Source organism: Fusarium proliferatum, assembly GCF_900067095.1.
Source record: "Fusarium proliferatum ET1 genome assembly, contig: FPRO_scaffold002, whole genome shotgun sequence".
NCBI classification, from domain to species: domain Eukaryota; kingdom Fungi; phylum Ascomycota; class Sordariomycetes; order Hypocreales; family Nectriaceae; genus Fusarium; species Fusarium proliferatum.
Window position 1 is genome coordinate 1362692 of NW_022194791.1, and position 18524 is coordinate 1381215.

General features: G+C 48.6%; 6 protein-coding genes and 2 non-coding genes across 8 annotated transcripts; 6 read left to right on the plus strand and 2 right to left on the minus strand.

Annotated features, from left to right (window-relative positions):
- Positions 1 to 80: 80 nt before the first annotated feature.
- On the plus strand, positions 81 to 4006 carry FPRO_03328 (uncharacterized protein; the record flags this gene model as incomplete). The annotated part of the gene is made up of 4 exons (XM_031226471.1): positions 81 to 3503; positions 3556 to 3696; positions 3787 to 3857; positions 3913 to 4006. The coding sequence occupies 4 exons, from the start codon at positions 81 to 83 to the stop codon at positions 4004 to 4006; spliced, it is 3729 nt and encodes a 1242-aa protein (XP_031077005.1).
- Positions 4007 to 4797: 791 nt separating this feature from the next.
- On the plus strand, positions 4798 to 7212 carry FPRO_03327 (uncharacterized protein; the record flags this gene model as incomplete). The annotated part of the gene is made up of 1 exon (XM_031226473.1): positions 4798 to 7212. One exon carries the CDS (start codon positions 4798 to 4800, stop codon positions 7210 to 7212), a length of 2415 nt encoding a protein of 804 aa, XP_031077006.1.
- Positions 7213 to 7347: 135 nt separating this feature from the next.
- rrna53 lies at positions 7348 to 7463 on the minus strand. Its single transcript, XR_004093517.1, has one exon. It is a non-coding gene; the product is annotated as a ribosomal RNA (ribosomal RNA).
- A 646-nt stretch (positions 7464 to 8109) lies between these two features.
- On the plus strand, positions 8110 to 9695 carry FPRO_03326 (related to Mal63p, YPR196w and Mal13p; the record flags this gene model as incomplete). The annotated part of the gene is made up of 3 exons (XM_031226474.1): positions 8110 to 8873; positions 8924 to 9368; positions 9420 to 9695. The coding sequence occupies 3 exons, from the start codon at positions 8110 to 8112 to the stop codon at positions 9693 to 9695; spliced, it is 1485 nt and encodes a 494-aa protein (XP_031077007.1).
- Positions 9696 to 9966: 271 nt separating this feature from the next.
- tRNA lies at positions 9967 to 10050 on the plus strand. Its single transcript is given in 2 exon segments — positions 9967 to 10004; positions 10015 to 10050. It is a non-coding gene; the product is annotated as a tRNA-Asn (tRNA).
- An 808-nt stretch (positions 10051 to 10858) lies between these two features.
- Positions 10859 to 11975, plus strand: FPRO_03325 (uncharacterized protein; the record flags this gene model as incomplete). Its single annotated transcript, XM_031226475.1, has 2 exons — positions 10859 to 10971; positions 11024 to 11975. 2 exons carry the CDS (start codon positions 10859 to 10861, stop codon positions 11973 to 11975), a joined length of 1065 nt encoding a protein of 354 aa, XP_031077008.1.
- Positions 11976 to 13185: 1210 nt separating this feature from the next.
- Positions 13186 to 14527, plus strand: FPRO_03324 (uncharacterized protein; the record flags this gene model as incomplete). The annotated part of the gene is made up of 2 exons (XM_031226476.1): positions 13186 to 14088; positions 14141 to 14527. 2 exons carry the CDS (start codon positions 13186 to 13188, stop codon positions 14525 to 14527), a joined length of 1290 nt encoding a protein of 429 aa, XP_031077009.1.
- A 2782-nt stretch (positions 14528 to 17309) lies between these two features.
- On the minus strand, positions 17310 to 18382 carry FPRO_03323 (uncharacterized protein; the record flags this gene model as incomplete). The annotated part of the gene is made up of 2 exons (XM_031226477.1): positions 17310 to 17977; positions 18058 to 18382. The coding sequence occupies 2 exons, from the start codon at positions 18380 to 18382 to the stop codon at positions 17310 to 17312; spliced, it is 993 nt and encodes a 330-aa protein (XP_031077010.1).
- Positions 18383 to 18524: the final 142 nt, after the last annotated feature.

Sequence of the window (18524 nt, forward strand, 5' to 3'; positions counted from 1 at the left end):
ACTTCTCTTTACCTTCTCTTTGCTAATATTTGCTTTTCATATAGAACTTTATTTTTAATTACCTTTTCGATCCCGTAAACATGTCTGAGTCCGAGAGCTTTGACGTTGTTCAGCACGAGGAAGCTGTCGCTTCTCAGTCTGATGCTGCTGCCACTGAGCCCGAGAGCCCTCAGGCAACCGCTCCTGCGTCCCCCGAGACTCCCAAGGAGAAGGCAAAGGAGAATGGAGAGTCAAAGCCAGCCTTAAAGAAGCCTACTACAACCTCCACGACGGGTACCCGTCGACCTGGCTCTACTTCCACCACGGCCAAGCCTGCTGCGGCTAGCACTCGTGCCCCTGGCGGTCTGAGCAAGCCCCCAACCCGACCTCCTGCCTCGGCTGTTCGCCGTCCTGCGACATCGACTTCTAGCGCGAGCCACCGAAGCCGACCTAGTATGAGCGCCAGCGAAGATGATAAGAAGTCGACTACCTCCACCGCTTCTTCTGCTCGCAGAACAAGCTCTATTGTATCTAGTCCAGGCAAGACTGCTGAGCGAAGGACCGTTGGTACTACAAGCTCGACAACTGCTACTCGACGGCCTCCGTCGACATCCACCACGGCCCCACGAACTTCTACTACCCGAACGGCAGCTAGCCCTAGCACTACCGCAACACGAACCGCCGCCACTCGATCAACGGCTGCAACACCCACCGCCAGCAAGCGCCTCTCTACTTCGGGCTCCTTGACTGCTGCTTCCCGAACTGCAACTCGACCTGCTGCTCCTTCTGCAGAATCTGCCAAGGAAATCGAGGCCCTCAAGGCCAAGCTGGCGGAGGGTGAGAGCGAGATCGAAGCTCTCAAGGCTGAGGTGAAGAACTCGGAGGAGAAGATCGCTGAGCTCACTGAGAAGATTGGTAGGGAGGCGACCCCTACCGAGACTGACGCAAAGCCTACTGAAGATAATGACGAAGTCATTGCCACTCTCAAGTCTGAGCATGAGTCTGCAATCGCTGCTCTCGAGAGCCAGGTTTCTGAGGCGAATGAGAAACTGCATGCTGCAGAGAGCGATCTCGAGAAGCTTCGAGCTGATCTTGATGCTGCTGTTAGCGCCAAGGAAGCAAGCGAGACTGAGCTCGCCTCATTGAAGAAGCAGCTCGAGGCTGCTCAGGCTGAGAATGAGGAGAAACTCAAATCTAGTCAGGAGGCACTCCAGAAAGCCATTGAGGAGAATGCATCCAAGATCGAGGAGTTGAAGGCTACCCTTGAGGCTGAGAAGACATCTGCCATCGAGGCTCTGGAAGCAAAGCACAAAGAGGATCTTGAGAAGGGCCAGACTGACGCTTCCTCTCACGGAAATGCTTTGGCTGAGCTCAAGGCTTCCCATGAGGCCGCGACTGCTGAGTTGCAAAAGAAGATCGACGAATTAACCTCTTCGCAGTCAGCCCTTGAATCCGCCAACGACGACAGACTCAAGTCTGAGCAGGAGGAACACAGCTCCAAGATTTCTGCTCTTGAGGCTGATGCCGCGGGGGCTAAGGCGAAGCTGGAGGCTGCTGAGAATGATGCCGAGGCAGCCAAGTCTGAGATCCAGTCTCTCAATGGCGAGATCACCAAGCTTCAGTCCAGCTTGTCCGAGAAGGAAACTGAGCTCGAGGCTGCTAAGCAAGATCTTGCTAAGGCTCAAGAGGAGGCTGCATCCCTGAAAGCTGCTGCCGAGGACGCCCAAAAATCCCTTGCTGAGAAGGAAGAAGAAATTGCTAAGGTCAAGGAGATGCATGAGGAACGCATGAAGAGCATTTCTCAGGATTACGAGACCGAAATCGAGTCTCTTCGAGGAGACGCCTTCTTCAAACGCAAGTACGAGGAGCTTGAAACACAACACAACGAGCTCCAGACTTCCTCTTCAGAGGCTGCTGAAGGCCACGGCAAGGCTCTTGAAGCTGCTAAGGCTGAACATGCTGCTGCCGTTGCTGCTTTGGAAGAGAAGGAGGCCGAGCACCAGAAGAATCTCGATGCGCTCCGTGCCAGCCACGCTGAGGAGCTCGAGTCTGCAAAGAACTCTGCTTCAGGAGACCACGATGCTCACATTGCCGAGCTCGATTCTCTCAAGGAGAACCATGCTAAGCAGTTAGAAGTGATCAAGAACGAAGGTGCCTCTACCCATGCTGAGGAACTTGAGTCTATCAAGGCTGCCCATGCCAGTGTTCTAGAGGCTCTTAAGAAAGAGCACGACGAGGAGAAAGAGAAGCTTGTTGCCGGTCACAAGAGCGAATTAGCTTCTGTCAAGGATGCAAGCGAAACGACTCATGCTACTGAGATTGCTAGGCTCATGACGGAGCTCGATAATGCTAGGGAGTCTGGCGAGACTGCCCATGCTACTGAACTTGAGTCTCTGAAAGTCAAGCTTGAGGCCGAGAAGGATGCTAGCGACAAGGAGCATGCTGAGGCTTTAGCCAAGGCTCAAGAAGGCATCGAGGCTGCCAAGAATGCTGGTGATGAAGCCCATGCTGCTGAAATCGCCAAGCTTAAGGCTGACCTTGAGGCTGCCAGAGATGCTGCCAAGAAGTCGTTGGAGGCTGAGTTGGAGACCTTGAGGTTGGAACTCGAAGAAACCAAGAAGGCCGGCGAAAGCAAGCACGCTGAAGAACTGGCCAGTCTTAAGGCTGAGCTTGAGACCGCCAAGGAGGAGGTTGAGAAAGCACGCGAGTCCAACTCACAAGCCATTGAGATGGCCCGATACGAACTTGAGCAGAAGCATGCCGATGAGGTCGAGAAGCTTCTCGGATTCAACAGCGAGGTCATTGAGCGCATGAAGCGGGAAGGTGGCGATGTCAAGAAGGAACTGGAGGAGATGACTCTGGCGCACACCAAGGCTATCGAGGATATGATGGCTGAGCACAGGAGCAATAACAGCCACCTGGAGGACAAGCTCGCTCAACAGGCTGCTTCCAACGCTGAACTTGAGGCTTCCCTGGAGGCTGCTCAGGAATCTCTTGCCAAGGCTCAACAGGAAGTTGAGGACCTTTCTCAGCGACTTGCTCAGGAGAAGACCGAGCGATTCACTGCTCTTGCTGAGCTCGAGGAGGCCAAGAACACCAAGCCTGACACTTCCGAGGCTGATGCCCTCAAGCGAGAGCTTGCTACAACCAAGAAGTTCCACGAGGATGTCGTGAATAGCCTTGATATGGAAATCAAGGGGACACAAAACATGCTTGAGGAGCGAAGAAGCGAGCTTATAGCCAGCCAGAAGCAGATTGAATCTCTGACCGAGGACCTTGCCCTGGTCAAGAAGGAACTCGAGGCTTCCAAGGCCGAGGCCGAGGCGAGCAAGAAGACTGCCAGCGCTGATTACCAAGATCTAAGCGATAGCATGACTGCACTTGTTGAAGAGGCTACAAACAATACCAAGGACCTCCAAGCCAAGCTGGATGAAAGTGTGGCCAAGGTCGAGGATAATGAGAAGAAGATCGAGATATTGGAAGCTCAACTCAAGGTCAAGGAAGCCGAGATTGCAGAGGCAAAGGTACGGGTGCATTGAGAAACCCGTAAAGCAATGTTGACTAAGATGTGAATAGGCCAACGCTGCCGTTGCCAAACCCAAGGGTCTCTCGGCCAGCAGATTTGCCAACGCAGATGACGGCGACAACGCTGCTGCGAACGAAGATGCAGCGGAAGGTGAGGAGATTGACGACCATTCCTCAGCAGCACTTGCTTCGGTGCGAAAAGCCCCTGCATGATGCACCCGCACGAGATCCAATGTGCCATGCGGTCTTTTTGTCAGTTCAGGGCTAACATATGGATTGTAGATAAGTAAGGCGAGACTCACAGCCAAGCAAATGGATACCCTCGATAGGGAAATGAGGGATCGCAACTTGCTGTAAGTACATGATGGGGCTTGTACGATCTAGACCACGAAGCTGACAAGCTACCAGGATATTGAAGTCTATCACGGATGTCAAGTCGCCAAAGCTGGGTAGTGAACATCATTACGAGCAACAGCAATTCGAGCAGTCGCAGTTCAGTTAAAGGAGACATGGCAAACGACGAATTTTCTATTCCGCTTCTATGGTCACTTTACAATTTAGTTCTCTGTAATACCCGCGGCCTGTCTGCAGAGCTGCAATTTTGCTTATTGCTTTTATTACTTGCATACACAACATTATGGGGAAGAGTCACAGGATATGTGAGATGGGAGGAAGATGGGGATGGAGATGGTGTTTAGACCGTCCTTGTGTCAACATGTAACAGAAGAGATGGTGCGAGATACATATACGTATGTACGTACGACAATGTCGAGGTTGACGATACCCTGCTTTGTTTCAATGCATTTGTGCTGTATTTTGTGACTGTGATCTCACGATGACTTATTAATAGTGGCACTGACTGCAAGGTACCTAGCTTGGCAAAAATGACCAAGTTACCACTGTAACAAACTGCACTACGGAGTACAGTCAGTCAGTACCTACTGCTAGCCATTTCGCTTTGACGCTGCATAACATCTTCACCAATCGCCAATTATGCCGAATAATTCACCCAAAGAGCGGAGACTCCGCCATTTTCCTGAGACACAATGACGTTGCTCAGTGTGAGTATTGGGTGAGCTATGTATGGAAGTATGTATGTATGTATCAATGTGCTGATAACTGCCGTTCCCCTCACAACAATTCTCTCATAATCTCAACATTTAACAACTCAGCGGCTGTGGTTCCTCTTACACGACCCTTTCTGAGGAAGGACATATATAAAAACCGCCCAGACCTGCCCCCATTTCATCAACTTCAACTTTGCTTGACACAACTTCGATCAATCACTTCAATATGGAGGGATACGCTATTCCTACCAAACCTGTCGCCAACAAAGACTCAATCGTGTCTGGTAGACAATGGCGCTTCACCCTCATCAACGACATTGTTCTCCGCTATGAATGGGCCGAAGATGGCGTCTTCGAAGATCGCCCGTCCACCTTTGCGCTCAATAGAGAATTCCCTACTCCAAAATTCACAGTCTCGGATACAGAGGATCAGCTAGAGATAAGAGCAGATGCCTTCCAAATCACATACAACAAAAAGCGCTTCGACAAATACGGTCTTGTTGTTAGCTTCAGTAACAAGAATACCCTCTGGGGCGCTGATTGGCGATATGGCGAGACACCCCAGAATCTTGGTGGCACAGCCAGGACGCTCGATGAAGTGAATGGACGGTGTGAACTTGAGTCCGGTATCCTTTCCAGAGCGGGATACTCGGTACTCGATGATAGCAACTCTATGCTCTTCGACTCTTCTGGATTTGCAGCACCGAGACGACCTGGAGATCGAATCGATGGGTACCTCTTCTCGTATGGCTACGATTACAAGGCTGCCATGAAGGCCTTCTTTGCCATTTCTGGAAAGCAGCCTCGTCTCCCTCGATGGGCACTCGGCAATTGGTGGAGTCGCTACTATCCTTATACTGATGAGGAGTACCTCAGGCTCATGGACAAATTCGAAGCTGAGAAGGTCCCGCTCTCAGTCGCTGTCATCGATATGGACTGGCATCAAGTCCACGGCGATCACATCCCGCATGCTGGCTGGACGGGTTACACGTGGAACAAGGAGCTCTTCAAAGATCCCAAGGCCTTCACCAGAGCTTTGCACGACAAGAAACTCAAGGTTACCTTGAATGATCATCCACATGCCGGTGTGCATCACCATGAGGATCAGTATGAGGCAATGTCCAAGGATCTTGGGCACGACACCTCTGACAAAGCTCCGATTCTCTTCAACCCTGTCGATCAGAAGTTCATGCACTCTTACCTCAACACACTCCACCGAAGTCTCGAGAACGATGGCTGTGATTTCTGGTGGATTGACTGGCAGCAAGGTCCATACAGCCGTGTCCGAGGTCTCGATCCTCTTTGGCTTCTCAACCATTATCACTTTCTCGACAATGAGAAGCAAAATGGGGAGGGTAAGGCTATCATCTTCTCCCGTTTCGGAGGTCCAGGCAGTCATCGTTATCCTGTCGGGTTCTCAGGTGACAGTATCATGACTTGGGAATCTCTCGAGTTTCAACCTGAGTTTACAGCTACAGCGTCCAACATTGGCTATGGGTGGTGGAGCCACGACATCGGTGGCCACATGGGTGGTTATCGTGACGACGAGCTTGCTACTCGATGGGTACAATATGGTGTTTTCTCGCCTATCATGCGGCTCCATTCCCAGATGGGCTTGTTCACTTCCAAGGAACCCTGGCTGTATCGCCCTGAGTTTGCGGAGGTGATGCAAAATTTCTTGCGGTTCCGTCACCGGCTTATCCCATATCTTTACACCATGAACTGTGCTTCATCGTCGAGCGATGAGCCACTTGTGCAGCCTCTATATTGGAAGTTTCCGGACAGAGATGAAGCATATGGAAAGCCAAACCAATACTACTTTGGCTCAGAACTAGTGGCTGCACCCATCGTGAAGCCCCGCGACAAGAGAACGAATCATGGTGCCGTTGATGTTTGGGTACCTCCTGGTCGACATGTCGACATCTTCACTGGAACTATATACGACGGGGACCGGGACATCAAGATGTTTAGAAGCATCAAGAACATGCCTGTTCTTGCGCATGAGGGCTCCATCATTCCTCTCGATGCGGACCCTACCCCTAGCAATGGTGGTGAGAGCCCTCAGAACTTTGAGGTTCTCGTTGTTGTAGGCAAGAATGGCAGGCTCAAGGTTGAGGAAGAGCTTGATGAAAATGATAAGGCTGATAAAGGGAACTACAGCGAGTCTCCCATTCTTGGCTATTTCCAGCAAAGTGGCAGGCTCTACTTTGAGCCTAAGGGCAAAGCTTGGAGTATCAAGTTTCTATCTATCATGGAGATTCCCAAGGGTTTCAAGGTCGTTAGCGGTGTCACTGATCAGACAGGTCTTGACGTCAAGCCATATGTTGAGGATTATCCCAAGGTGCCTGGGCTAGTCGTCCAGATCCCTGTGCTTCCCGATAAGTTGGATACGGTGTCTATCCAGCTGGGCGATGAGCCCAGGTTGAGCGTGCTTGATCCGTTGAACCGTATCCAGGACCTGATCCTAGACTATCAGATGGACATGTGGACCAAGGAAAAGCTTTGGGGAGTTGTCAAGGCTCCCCAGCCCACGGCGGTCAAGGTTGGACGACTGATGACTTTGGGACTGGATGAGGAGTTGCTTGGACCGGTAATGGAGTTGCTCATGGCTGACAGCCGCTACGAAACATCCTCCAACTGATTACACTGTCGGATTCCAGAATTTGCATGGGTCAGCCAACTTACGCCAGAGTTTCTCAACGTCCAATACCTTCACACACACACTCACCTTGAGCAAAAAACAACCAGCATAAGACTCAAAAGGCATTTAAAAAAAAACATACAACACCAGGTATTCGCTGGTCGTCACCGACCCAACTACTAATCCGGCGCTTCGCAGCTTGACGATGGGGGAGCGGACGGGACCCCGTATTCTCTGCGAGCTATGGTCGTATGTGCTGGTTGATGGGCTTGGATGGGGTTAAGAGAGGCAAGAGTTGTCAGTTGATAGATAGGTCGATTCTCTCAAACGATTCAATATTCTTGTAGAGAAAGCGGGCAATAGGGAAGTAAATCAGATCAACTATCTCAAAGCTCAATTACACATTCTGCTTGGTGTTATCCAGACCCAACCGTTATCCAATGCCACTAGACGTAAGGTATTTGGACCAATCGGGCATTGATAGTCACTAGTAGCACAATAGGAACAAAGGAAACAGAGCTGATGGATTATTTCATATGGATAACGTTATTCTCTTGGACAGGGACTAAAATGAAGTGGTCTAGGTTAGCGACTAACTAATAAGCGAGCCCTTCAAATATACGCCGTAACAAGTCGACTCCTCATAAAGCATGTTGCATTGCTTTCATGCAGGCAAACTGCCAATGTTAGTCCATCTGAGCCCTGAGTACTTCTGCTCAATTCAGGCTGTTGTAGTCGTGTTCTGCAGTAAAACGTGAGAGGTACATCTCAGCAAATAGTAGACTCCGGTGGCGAGTGGGGCGCAACACAACGCAGACATCGTCACTTTCTGACCTCGATTCAACCTCAATCGAGCTTGACTCATCAACTCGATATCCAATCACAATCACGATCAGGATGACAACGAGACTTAGAAACGCAAACCCTTGTGACGGCTGCGCCTTACGTCGTGTTAAATGTGAAGAAGGAAAACCATGTCACGAATGTCGACTCAGAAGCATCGAATGCACCGCCTTGAGAACCCGTAAGAAGCGTGGGCCAAAGGGCGGACCTCGAAGCACAACCAAAGAAAAAGTCGAGAGATTTCAACAGAGCATCAAGGAGACTCAATCCTGTATCATTCAAGACGATTCTCAGTCTCATTCCGACCCTTCCAGCTCTGTACCTCTCCCGCCTTATCGCTTACCACTCTCTGAATATCAACGTTTCCTCCAAATCTCAAAACGACCAGTATCTTCCATTTGGATGGTCATCAACCCCGACCACCTATTTACAAAAATATCAGACAACCCCAATGACTACGAGTCTCATGCTCTAGCGGCTGCACTGTGTGCTGCCACCGTAGCTCAACTAAGACTACCAGAACATGCTGGCCCACGAAACGCCCCTTCATCTCTTCAGTTTGCTACCGAGTGTCTTCAGCTGAGAGAGCTTTATGATTACCGAGAGAGCTACAGTCTGGCCTCTGCACTCATACCTTTCTTTCTTCATGTTTACCACTCCAACGGCAATAAGCTACGGACTGCTGGCCTATTTCTGAGAGAAGCTGTGACGCAAGTTCAGCTCATGCAACTTGGTTATCCTGAGACGTATTGCCATCTTACTAAGCAGGAGCAATCACTTCGACTTCGCATATACTGGCTTGTTCTCATCACTGAGAGGTACAGTAGACCTTAAACTTTCAGTCATGCTTGCTGACATTTTGTCTCAGAACATATTCTGCACAGCATGGTTTGCAAGCGGTTCTGCAAGTCATAGATGTCTTCCCAGACACGCAAGATGACATGGCAGATGAGCAACGAATGCAAGCTTTCATCTCCCTCACAAGACTCTTTGCATATCTCGAAAGTAACTTGACAACAATTTCATCAAACCAGCAGCCCCTTGAGAGGCAGAAGCTGGTATCATATCAAGCCGCTCTATGCCTAGACGCACACGACCACGCTGCTCGTGAAGCTCAACGAGTTGACTTATTCGTCACCCGCCAATGGATCAGACTCATTCTATGGGAGTACACGGCTCGCCACTTTGCAATGTCGTGTTACCCAGATGACGAAGCTTTCTCTCTTTTTCTTCCAGTCAAGATCGGCCACAAGATGCTCTCACTTTTTTCAATGGTGACAAATTCTGCCATCACAACCCACGGATACGGCATTGTAAGTGACAAAGGGAGATAGTTCGTACTGGAATTGACTTTGATATTACAGGAACTTAAAGTATTCCGATTAGCAGATGCAATGCTTGATATCGTTGCGTGCACACCATTTTCAGCTCATGGAAGTAGTATGCTTGTTGGTGCAGGAGAAATCTTGTACTCGCTACAACATGTACTGCACTCTGTTGGAGGGCGAGACTCTGGTTTTCTACACAAAATACAGAACCGAATGTCACAACTGGAGTTGACAACTGGATCATGGCCATACCTTGCCATATCAGACACAGGGGATGTGATAGAGGAGATAGAGAACGATCAAGTCTTATAATAGTCTTTAATTTGTGTAATAGGTTAATATGAACACTGGGAGTTCGAACCGAGAGTATACTCAAACGATGTTCAATTTACGAATTATATCTTGCCTAGTATGAATAACTGTAATTTAACTATTCACTTTGGTTTTTTCTAGCAATTCCTCGCATGTTATAAATAATTCAAGTAAAGTCCAGATGAAGAAGAGTGTTTGTTTTATGCCAGACGTCGACAAACTGTTTCTTGTTAGGTAGCAATAATCGGCTACATGTTATCAAGCGAGCTTATCCCCTGTGGCTTAGTTGGCTAAAGCGTCCGACTGTTATTCATAGACAATCGGGAGATCGGAAGTTCGAGCCTTCCCGGGGGAGTTCTCTTTTGCTGTTCGTAACTACGATGCCAAATTACTTTTTATTTAACTTAGTAAACATAGAAAGTCGGTTTTAATTTCATCTTATTTATTGGTTTATAGAAAGAAGCTGTTATGCTCTCTGGTTTTGAGGCTACTCATTGGTCTCGGGTAAGTAGGTGTTGCAAATAGTGGTTCAGACAGTCGAGGTCGAGGTGATATAGTACGCTTCAGTACAAGCAATATGCACCAATTGATTGGGATCACTGATGTTGTATATGCCGCTAAATCTGGAGTAATTCCCTTTCCGAAAAATATAACCCTACATGACGGATTTGAGAATCCGAGAGATTGTGCTCAAACCGTTCTTGTTCCACCAGAGCGCTACATCTACCTGAATACAGCGGACACAGCCAGAACTAGACCAGAAGCAGTACTAACCTACCGCTCTAGATAAGAAATACCAGGAATAGACAAACACCAGAGGTTCAGCCGTGAAGGAATCAATGGATCCAGGTTGAAGAGTCAGACCAATGAACAGAAAATGCTGTGTTGCCAAGGGTCCACATCGACAGGCACAATCGCCAAGTCTAACTCAATCTGTCGCTACCCAGCGCTCGCTCGCTGTAGGGCTGCTAGCTTACCCTCGACGGCTGTGGCTGCGCCTTGTAACAGATGGGGGAGATGCAGGGCAGATCAAGAGATGGAAGCAATGGCGAAGGCAGTTGATCTTTGAGCAAGTTTATATAAAGACGATGCTGTTCATCTTGAGAGTGAACTTTGTTGAAGCCAAGCCCTACAAAACACTGTTGACTTATACCACGTGAATCATGGCAAATCCAACAAAAGACAATCTCTATGGCTACGATGCCAACAAAATCCTCCCCATTATTGCTTCGGTGATAATAGGAATATCTCTCATAGGACATTATGTCCAGAACACGTAAGTCGTCGTCTAGGATGGATAAGTCCACCCAGATGCTGATTCGAGCCAGTCGATACAAGTTCTGGCGGGTTACCTTCTTCATGTTTTACGCCGGCCTGTTCTTCTGCATCGGATGGGTAGTGAGAGCCATCTCAGTACGAAAACCAGACAGTCTTCCGTTATACATGATCTCGAGCATCTTCATCTATCTCGCCCCTCCGGTATACTCAGCTGCCGAATACAACACTCTTGGTCGTCTGATGCACTATCTGCCAATGCACTCCATCATCAACCCGAACCGAATCGTGTACATATTTGTCTTCTTGGGTTCTCTTGTTGAGGTTTTGACTGCCATTGGTGCCTCATGGATGGCCGCTGGTAATGGTCGACAAGACGAGGAGCGACTAAGTTCTGGTGCAACCCTCATGGCCATCGCGGTTATTCTCCAAGGGACAATCGAGGTTGGCTTCATTGCCATGGTGGGAATTCTTCACAGGCGATGCTCCAGGGCCAACATGGTGCCTTCAAACGTACGAACTCTGTTCATCATGCTCTACGGCACGTCGATACTCATCCTCATCCGCTGCGTCTTCCGCGCCGTCGAGACCTTTGAGCTCAGGGATATCCTTTCCAGCGGAGAAGACAACAGTAACGCACTCATGAAGCGTGAATGGCCTTTTTATGTCCTGGAAGCCATTCCTGTCGCCCTTTATACGTACTGGCTTAATATCATCCACCCGGGACGATATCTACCTCACGACCAACGTCAATACCTCGACTTCGATGGCGAGACAGAACGCATGGGCCCAGGATGGATTCATAAACGGCACTGGGTGATGTTTATCGCAGATCCGTTTGACTTTATCGGGATGTTGTCGATGAAGAAGAGAGATCCCTATTATCTTCGCCCGAATGAGTGGCCTGAGACGGACAACTGTTTTGCCCAGGGCAGAGGATCCAACGTTAAGCCGGGAAAGTACAAGGCGCTTTCCAAGAATGAATCGAATGAGTCGAGTGTCTGATGTAATGGTCAGGGGTGAGTAGATCTCGATGGGGATTGTGTTTGAGATATATATCCTCTTGCATAGTAACCCTACGTATGTACTTCTCTTTTTCTTTTCGAAGCGTCTGTATGTAAGATAGATATGATGGCATGAATTCATCATAGTTTTAGTGTAAAAATTTGTCAAGTTTAGGCATACTTTAGGATGTATTTATGGTGAGATTGATTGATGATGCCCCCAACTTCTGCCATTCGGTCAGATAGATCTCGGCGTCTCGGTAAAACAACACATTAGGGGTTTTCCCTTCTAGGCAGAATAGACTCTAATTGCCTCTTATCCAATATCAACTCTCAATGAATAAGCCATTTAATATATGCTTTTATCCTGAGTCAACCATTCCATGGTGAGATTAGTCTTCTTTTATCATGCTTAGTCTACGCTTCTGTCGTTCCGACTTTCAGGGTCGAGATGCATGCAGACAGGAATAAATTTAAACATATTTGTTAAGCTTACCTGATGTGCCTCACGAGACAAATCCCTCTTCTTGGCTCTAAATCTAGGCCATGAAAGGATCATGTCATGTCATCCATGTACTGTATGTAAGCGGGACGATCGGTGACTTCATTGCCGGTTGCGGCCCCACATACATCCCGACAATGACGTCGCTTGGCGAGCACTGACAGTATTCTTGGCTGCGGTTGGTTTCCTTGGCCACAGGGGGAAAAAGCCCGACGGCTTAAGGACGTCATTCGCAAATCACAGCTGGAAGCCCCTGTAATTATTAGCGGTTACACCGCATTAAAATGACCTCTGATGGCCCTGATGGGTGATGATAGCTGATTCTCTAGTTGTTTAGCTGCTGTACCGTTGCATCCGCACGTCAGACTCTTTTGTCGTTGGGGCCCGTCCGTCTCTGTCTGGGCCCGTCTCATCAGGATCATGCTATGTACCTAACTTTAGACCTCTAAATAAGTATCATGGCAACCCGCCCGCCTCACACGATTAGCTTTAAAAACTAAACTTTGCCACTGAAATGGGCCCTTTTCTCTTTATGATCGACCCTCCACACATTTTTCCCATTTTCTCCCTAGAACCAAGTTATCTGGTCTGGTTTGGTTTAGCTTGATCTCCAGTTTACCTCACCTCATTCTCGACTTGGCCATCTCGTCCTCCTCTTCTCATCATCACCAACACCACCCAAGGCAAAACACCACATCCCTATACAACAATGCCTGAGGTGCGTAGGGGCAGCCTTGCCCCAGTGTCCGACTCGGCCCTCTCGTCGACAGATGTCCCTGAACCCCCCGTGGTCTCTCGCCCCCCGCAGTCGCACCAATCCTCGACTAATGGTGTACGATTCGACCTTCCAGAGGAGGCAGCCTCACCAGTTTCACCGCGAGAACCCCTCGACTCAGCGTTTGCAGAACTACCTCGACGGACATCTGAAGGTGCTCGGCGAACCTCTGAGGGCGTTCGACGGAACTCGGATGCTCCTAGAAGGAGTTCAGATGCGCGAAGAAGCTTATCCTATGCTCAGCGACCCCAAGCAGAAGCATACTACGATTCTCGAGCCGCCACCCAAAAAGAATATCGACGACGAGCTACAACATTACTCGAGTACTACGATGAAAACCCCCATCTGCTGCCTCAGCTCCCGTTTACATGGCATCATGGCTGGAAGCGCTGGCGACTCTTCATCTTCGCATTCCTGGTGTTTGTCGACGCATCCGCGGTTCCGATAGCTCTATACTACGGACTCAAATATGCAGGGGACGTTGAAGGATGGATCATCTTTGCGGTAGTTACTACAATCTGGGGCGGTCCTACGTACTTGGAGTTCGCCATCCGCACCCTCCGATTGATCAAGGTGGATAGGTTCTACCGACCGCTAGGAACGAATCACCGGTGGTGCTTTGATATGCTGACGTACTCTTCCACCCTCACTATTTTTGTGGTCACTGCTTTGTTCATCATTGGCAGTGCACCTCACAATGTTTGGCTGAGAGTGCTGTGCATGCCTGCTCCAGCTATTCTTTACTGCTATGGTGGTGTTCTGTTCCTCATTACGCTTTACCACCAGATGAACTGGCCAGCTCCTTTCCGCATCAGCTCAACTGCGAAGGGAGAAAAGGTATGTTGAAAAGCACAAAACTAGCAGTTTGCCATATGCTAATTCTATGCAGGTCTTACCAGGTGTTTACTACTTCATCGAGGATGTTATCGCGGTTAATGCCCTTGGTGGCCGGCCTTATCGGGAAGCATTAGCAGCTCGATACAAAGCTAGCCCACGTTTCCGAGAGATGGTCTACAAACAATCCTGGTTCTGGTCCATCCCGGCGCTAGTACTCGCCGTCCCCCTTACCGTCATATCCGTCATTCCACAAGTTCCGGCAACCGGCGCCTATGGTGTTGCATGGGCAGTTCCATTCTTGTGGGCCGTTGTTTGGGGTATTATCACGATCAAGTGGTGTAAGAGAGACATGAAGCGGGAGAGGGAAGAGTGGGAACTCGGAGTTGATCCTGAAAAGGAGATTAAGAGAAAGGGATCATCTATCGAGACGGCATCATAGTGGGGGGTGAGGAGAGAGAGCTTGGTGGTGGTGATTTAATAGCGAGCATGATGGCATACACGATATCCGCAGGCCTTGGGCGTTTGGGAGTGAGAGCCGCAATAATGATAACGATCAGAATGAAGTGTAGCTACAGACGATGTCTCCATTCCATATCTGTACGTATACATATCTATTGATAGCAACAACGAATATGAAGAGAAGCTGTTATCATATCACTTGAAGCCCTTGGAGTTGCGCGTTAGCCCACACCTTAGCTCTTCTTAGTTGTGCGCACCACTAGAGCGACGCGTGTCTGTCACCACTACCACCATCATGCTACTGTCATATCAGCACAGCCCCCAAGTCTCAGCATCATCCGTTGTGTGAGCCAGCGAATAGCTAGTGTGAATTCAACGGTAGATCTCGGGGAGTCGGCGCTTAATGGCTCCGAGAGAGTGGCATCTGGAACGGGTCTTTTTTGGTGTCTCATTGTCTTATGATTTTGACTCCCGATGAAGCCGAAGTATCGGGCCTGTCCTCAGGGAGCAAGAAAACACCGGACCTTCAGTTGAGGTGACAAAATAAACTTAGTAAAAGGTATCCTAAGTTTCTACTAAATTTAGACTCACTTTATGCTAACTTACCTAAGTGTTTTTGTCACTTAGGGTCAAGATCCTGAGTTTTCTTCCCCCCCCCCCCCCTTGCCCGTCCTGTGCATTGATATCAATGCTTAAACGGTGATGGCGGCATAGTAATCCTTGTCAGGTAAGGTTAATTCTTGAGAGGTCATTGCAAGCTATCTATTAGTGAGTTTTTCATTATCATCCTGAGCACTGCCGAGGCCAATCCATAAAATCTCAGAAAAACGGTCTGTCTAAAACGTCCATTCAGCTGTCTATGGTGAGCGTATGCGCGTTGGCGCCAATGGCCGACAAACTTTCCAGAAATGTTGGTTATGGAGTGCTGGCGACGAACAAAAGAACGGGCCGGGTCGAAAGACTTCATTCTGACTACAACGCATACAACCCCTTAACTGACTGGCTAGACCTCGCCGCTTGTCCTATGCTGCCGTCAGGGGATGAACTTATCAAAAATATTTGGGCTTGCAAGGAGTATATTCTTAGCTGGACTGACTCCCTCCCTTATCTCCGCTGTACATACGGCTCTGTGTACAATGGTCGGCGAGTCTGAGAAAGGGAGACTGGGTGACGAGTTAAGGCCAACATCAGATATATAAAACTTGCTTGAGAAGAATGAACGATGACGATTGATAGAGGCCCCCTGAAGTAATTTACCTCCTATAGTTTCTCTCAAAAGGTGACTGAATGTGAAATGCATAAATCCCAAATATCTATGTCTCGATGTAATGATCCTCGGTGCGCGTGGCAATGTCGCGAAAACCATCAGTTATCTGTGGGTGGTTGTCGAAGTTGGGCTCCTCGCGGGTAGCTCCCGATACAGGACTCTCTGCCATCTTAGAATATGTACGGACACTATCCGAAATCAGAGTATATGAGAAGGGACCGAAGCGCGAAGCGTGGCTGGTGTATTTGCACTGAAGAGCGACCCTAGAGGCGATATGTGTTGTATAGATGAGAAGACGAGGAAAACTCAAAGTGTGCGATTAGAGTGAGTGAGTGGGCGAGGGAGTATGGGGAAGAATCAGGATTGATGGAAGTGGAACTATCTGTATACAAGGTGCAGGGACTGGGGTTGAAAAAGAAAGTCGAGGTGTGCGAAGAGGCAAGTCAAGAGAGAGGAAGCTCGAAGAAGGGGAGAGTTAAGTACATACATATCTCACCCTAAGGGTCCTAAAGATCCTAAGGATCACGTGGGTTTATGTTTAGCCCCTGAATCATCGATGCGAATACCAGATAGTTTGACACTTGCACAGCAGTTGTGAGCTTTTATCCTTTCCATCTCTGTTTTCGAAGCCTGCTACATCTACGCCCTCGGCATATCCAATTTGCAACTACGGCATCTACGTACGAAGGACCGGCAAACATCGAGATTGGCAGTCTGAGAGAATCTCTGTTGGAATTGAAGAGTGCACTGAAGACAACTGTTGGTACGCAAAAGGGCAGGAAGAGAGCGAAACTCTCATCTATGACAACGGAATAAGCAATGAATCATGTGGAAGGAGAACTCGATATCATGAGAAACGGACTACAAGCGCTGCATTGTGACTCAAAGGTCAAGATTTACCAGACAACGTCGCCATTCGGCTTCACAGATGTATCGCGAACATGAAGAAGGGAGACATCACCAAGGAGGATATCAAGAGAGTCGACTCACTGCTCTCGCGTGTTTTCAAACGGCCTGAATTCGGGAAGGTGTCTAAGGATGTCGTCCAGAGTGGCGACTACATCGGTAAGAACCGTACATGTCCGTTGACCACCGAACCTTCTAATTATATGTACCAGGAAGCAACGTGCTTAAGAATGAGATCGCCAAGAGGCCCAAGAGTGGCGATGCCATGGATGATTTGGAAATGGAGAGTTTCTTCATAGAAGATGACGACGATGACGATACGGAGATGTGATGCCTTGAGAAAAGTCGATGCTTCGGCAGTCACAAGCAGACAGTCGCTTGGAGGAGGACCTATGAATATTGGTTAACAATTGTCTTACCATACATAGTAAAATCAACGTTAAATTTTAATGGTATGCTACGTGTGTTGCCGATGCAGACATAAGATCACTCGTCATGGCAGTCAGCGCCTACGTTGAGAACAATGGTCTGCCTGAAACGCCTATTTAGCTGTCCTAATATTAATAATAACTAAACTGTATTTAGGAACCTAGATAAAAGCTACACCAGTAATTCTGATAAATTCTTTTTCTTGATCTTTCCAGAGCTTTTCCACAAGGCCTTCCTCCTTGAATCCATCGAGCAGCTTGACAACTTCAACTGAAGCACTCTCACCATCCCAATCAACACTATAGACACCACTTCCCTTATTCCCGCCAGTACCAACAGCAACTTCTCCCTCTTTGATACCGTTCTCACTACCCTCTTTATCAGGATATCTCCCAGTCAAACACAACCACGCATGTCTCTCTCCACACTCCTCCTTAGGTAACCACTGTCTCCTCACAGTCATGCTGACCTTGAACCAATACTTCATAACCTGCATCATGAAACCGTCTCCACTGCGGATTAGGTTTGTATCAACAGAGCCAGGGAAGTTGTGAATGAAGGAAACTTCTGGTGCTTGACGAGCCAGTGCTTCCAAGGACAGAGTCAGGGCCGAGCACATGTGCCCTCGGGAGTTGTGAATGCTGGTAAAGGGGATGTTGCGAGCTGCTATATCGTCGGAGAAGAGCTTACCCTCGTGCGTACCAGCCATGACGCTTATTACACGACGAAGAGACGGTGCCTTCTTTAGCAGTGGGAGGAGATTGACTGTGAGACGGTTGCGAGAGTAGATGGTTAGGCCGGTGACCAGAGGCAGCCCCTCTTCGGTATCTAAGTCTATTAGCATGCACAAAGTAGCAGTTGGATGACGATAGAAGACTTGCCAACACCGATTCTTAGTGTCCCCTGACTTAGGAATAAGACATTCAAGACTGTCTCCTTGCTCTTGATATCTCGACAAACCTCATCCACATTCTTCAACAAGCTCATGTCCTTCTTGATGAAGACATATTCTCCTTCGGGATTCGACTCCTTCAACTCAATTTGTAGTCTATCACCCGCCTCTTGAGAACGGCCGATGTAATAGATTTTGGGCTGTGTAGTATATTTGGCAAATGCTTTGAGAGCTGTCTCGCCAATACCTGCTGTTGCACCAGCGAAGACGGCGACGAGACCGGCTGGGAGCTTTGAAGCAGCCGAGGCGTTGGTCTGCTGCACCCGAGATAGAGACACCATTGTTGATAAGTTTATAGAAGAAGTGACTCTAAGTGTTGATATTGAGAGGAAATAACTGGCTCTTTTATACTGCTCTTGACACCCTCGTTTATGGACTCTGATATCGTCTCGTCAGCTTCAAGTACACCACATCCAATAGTAT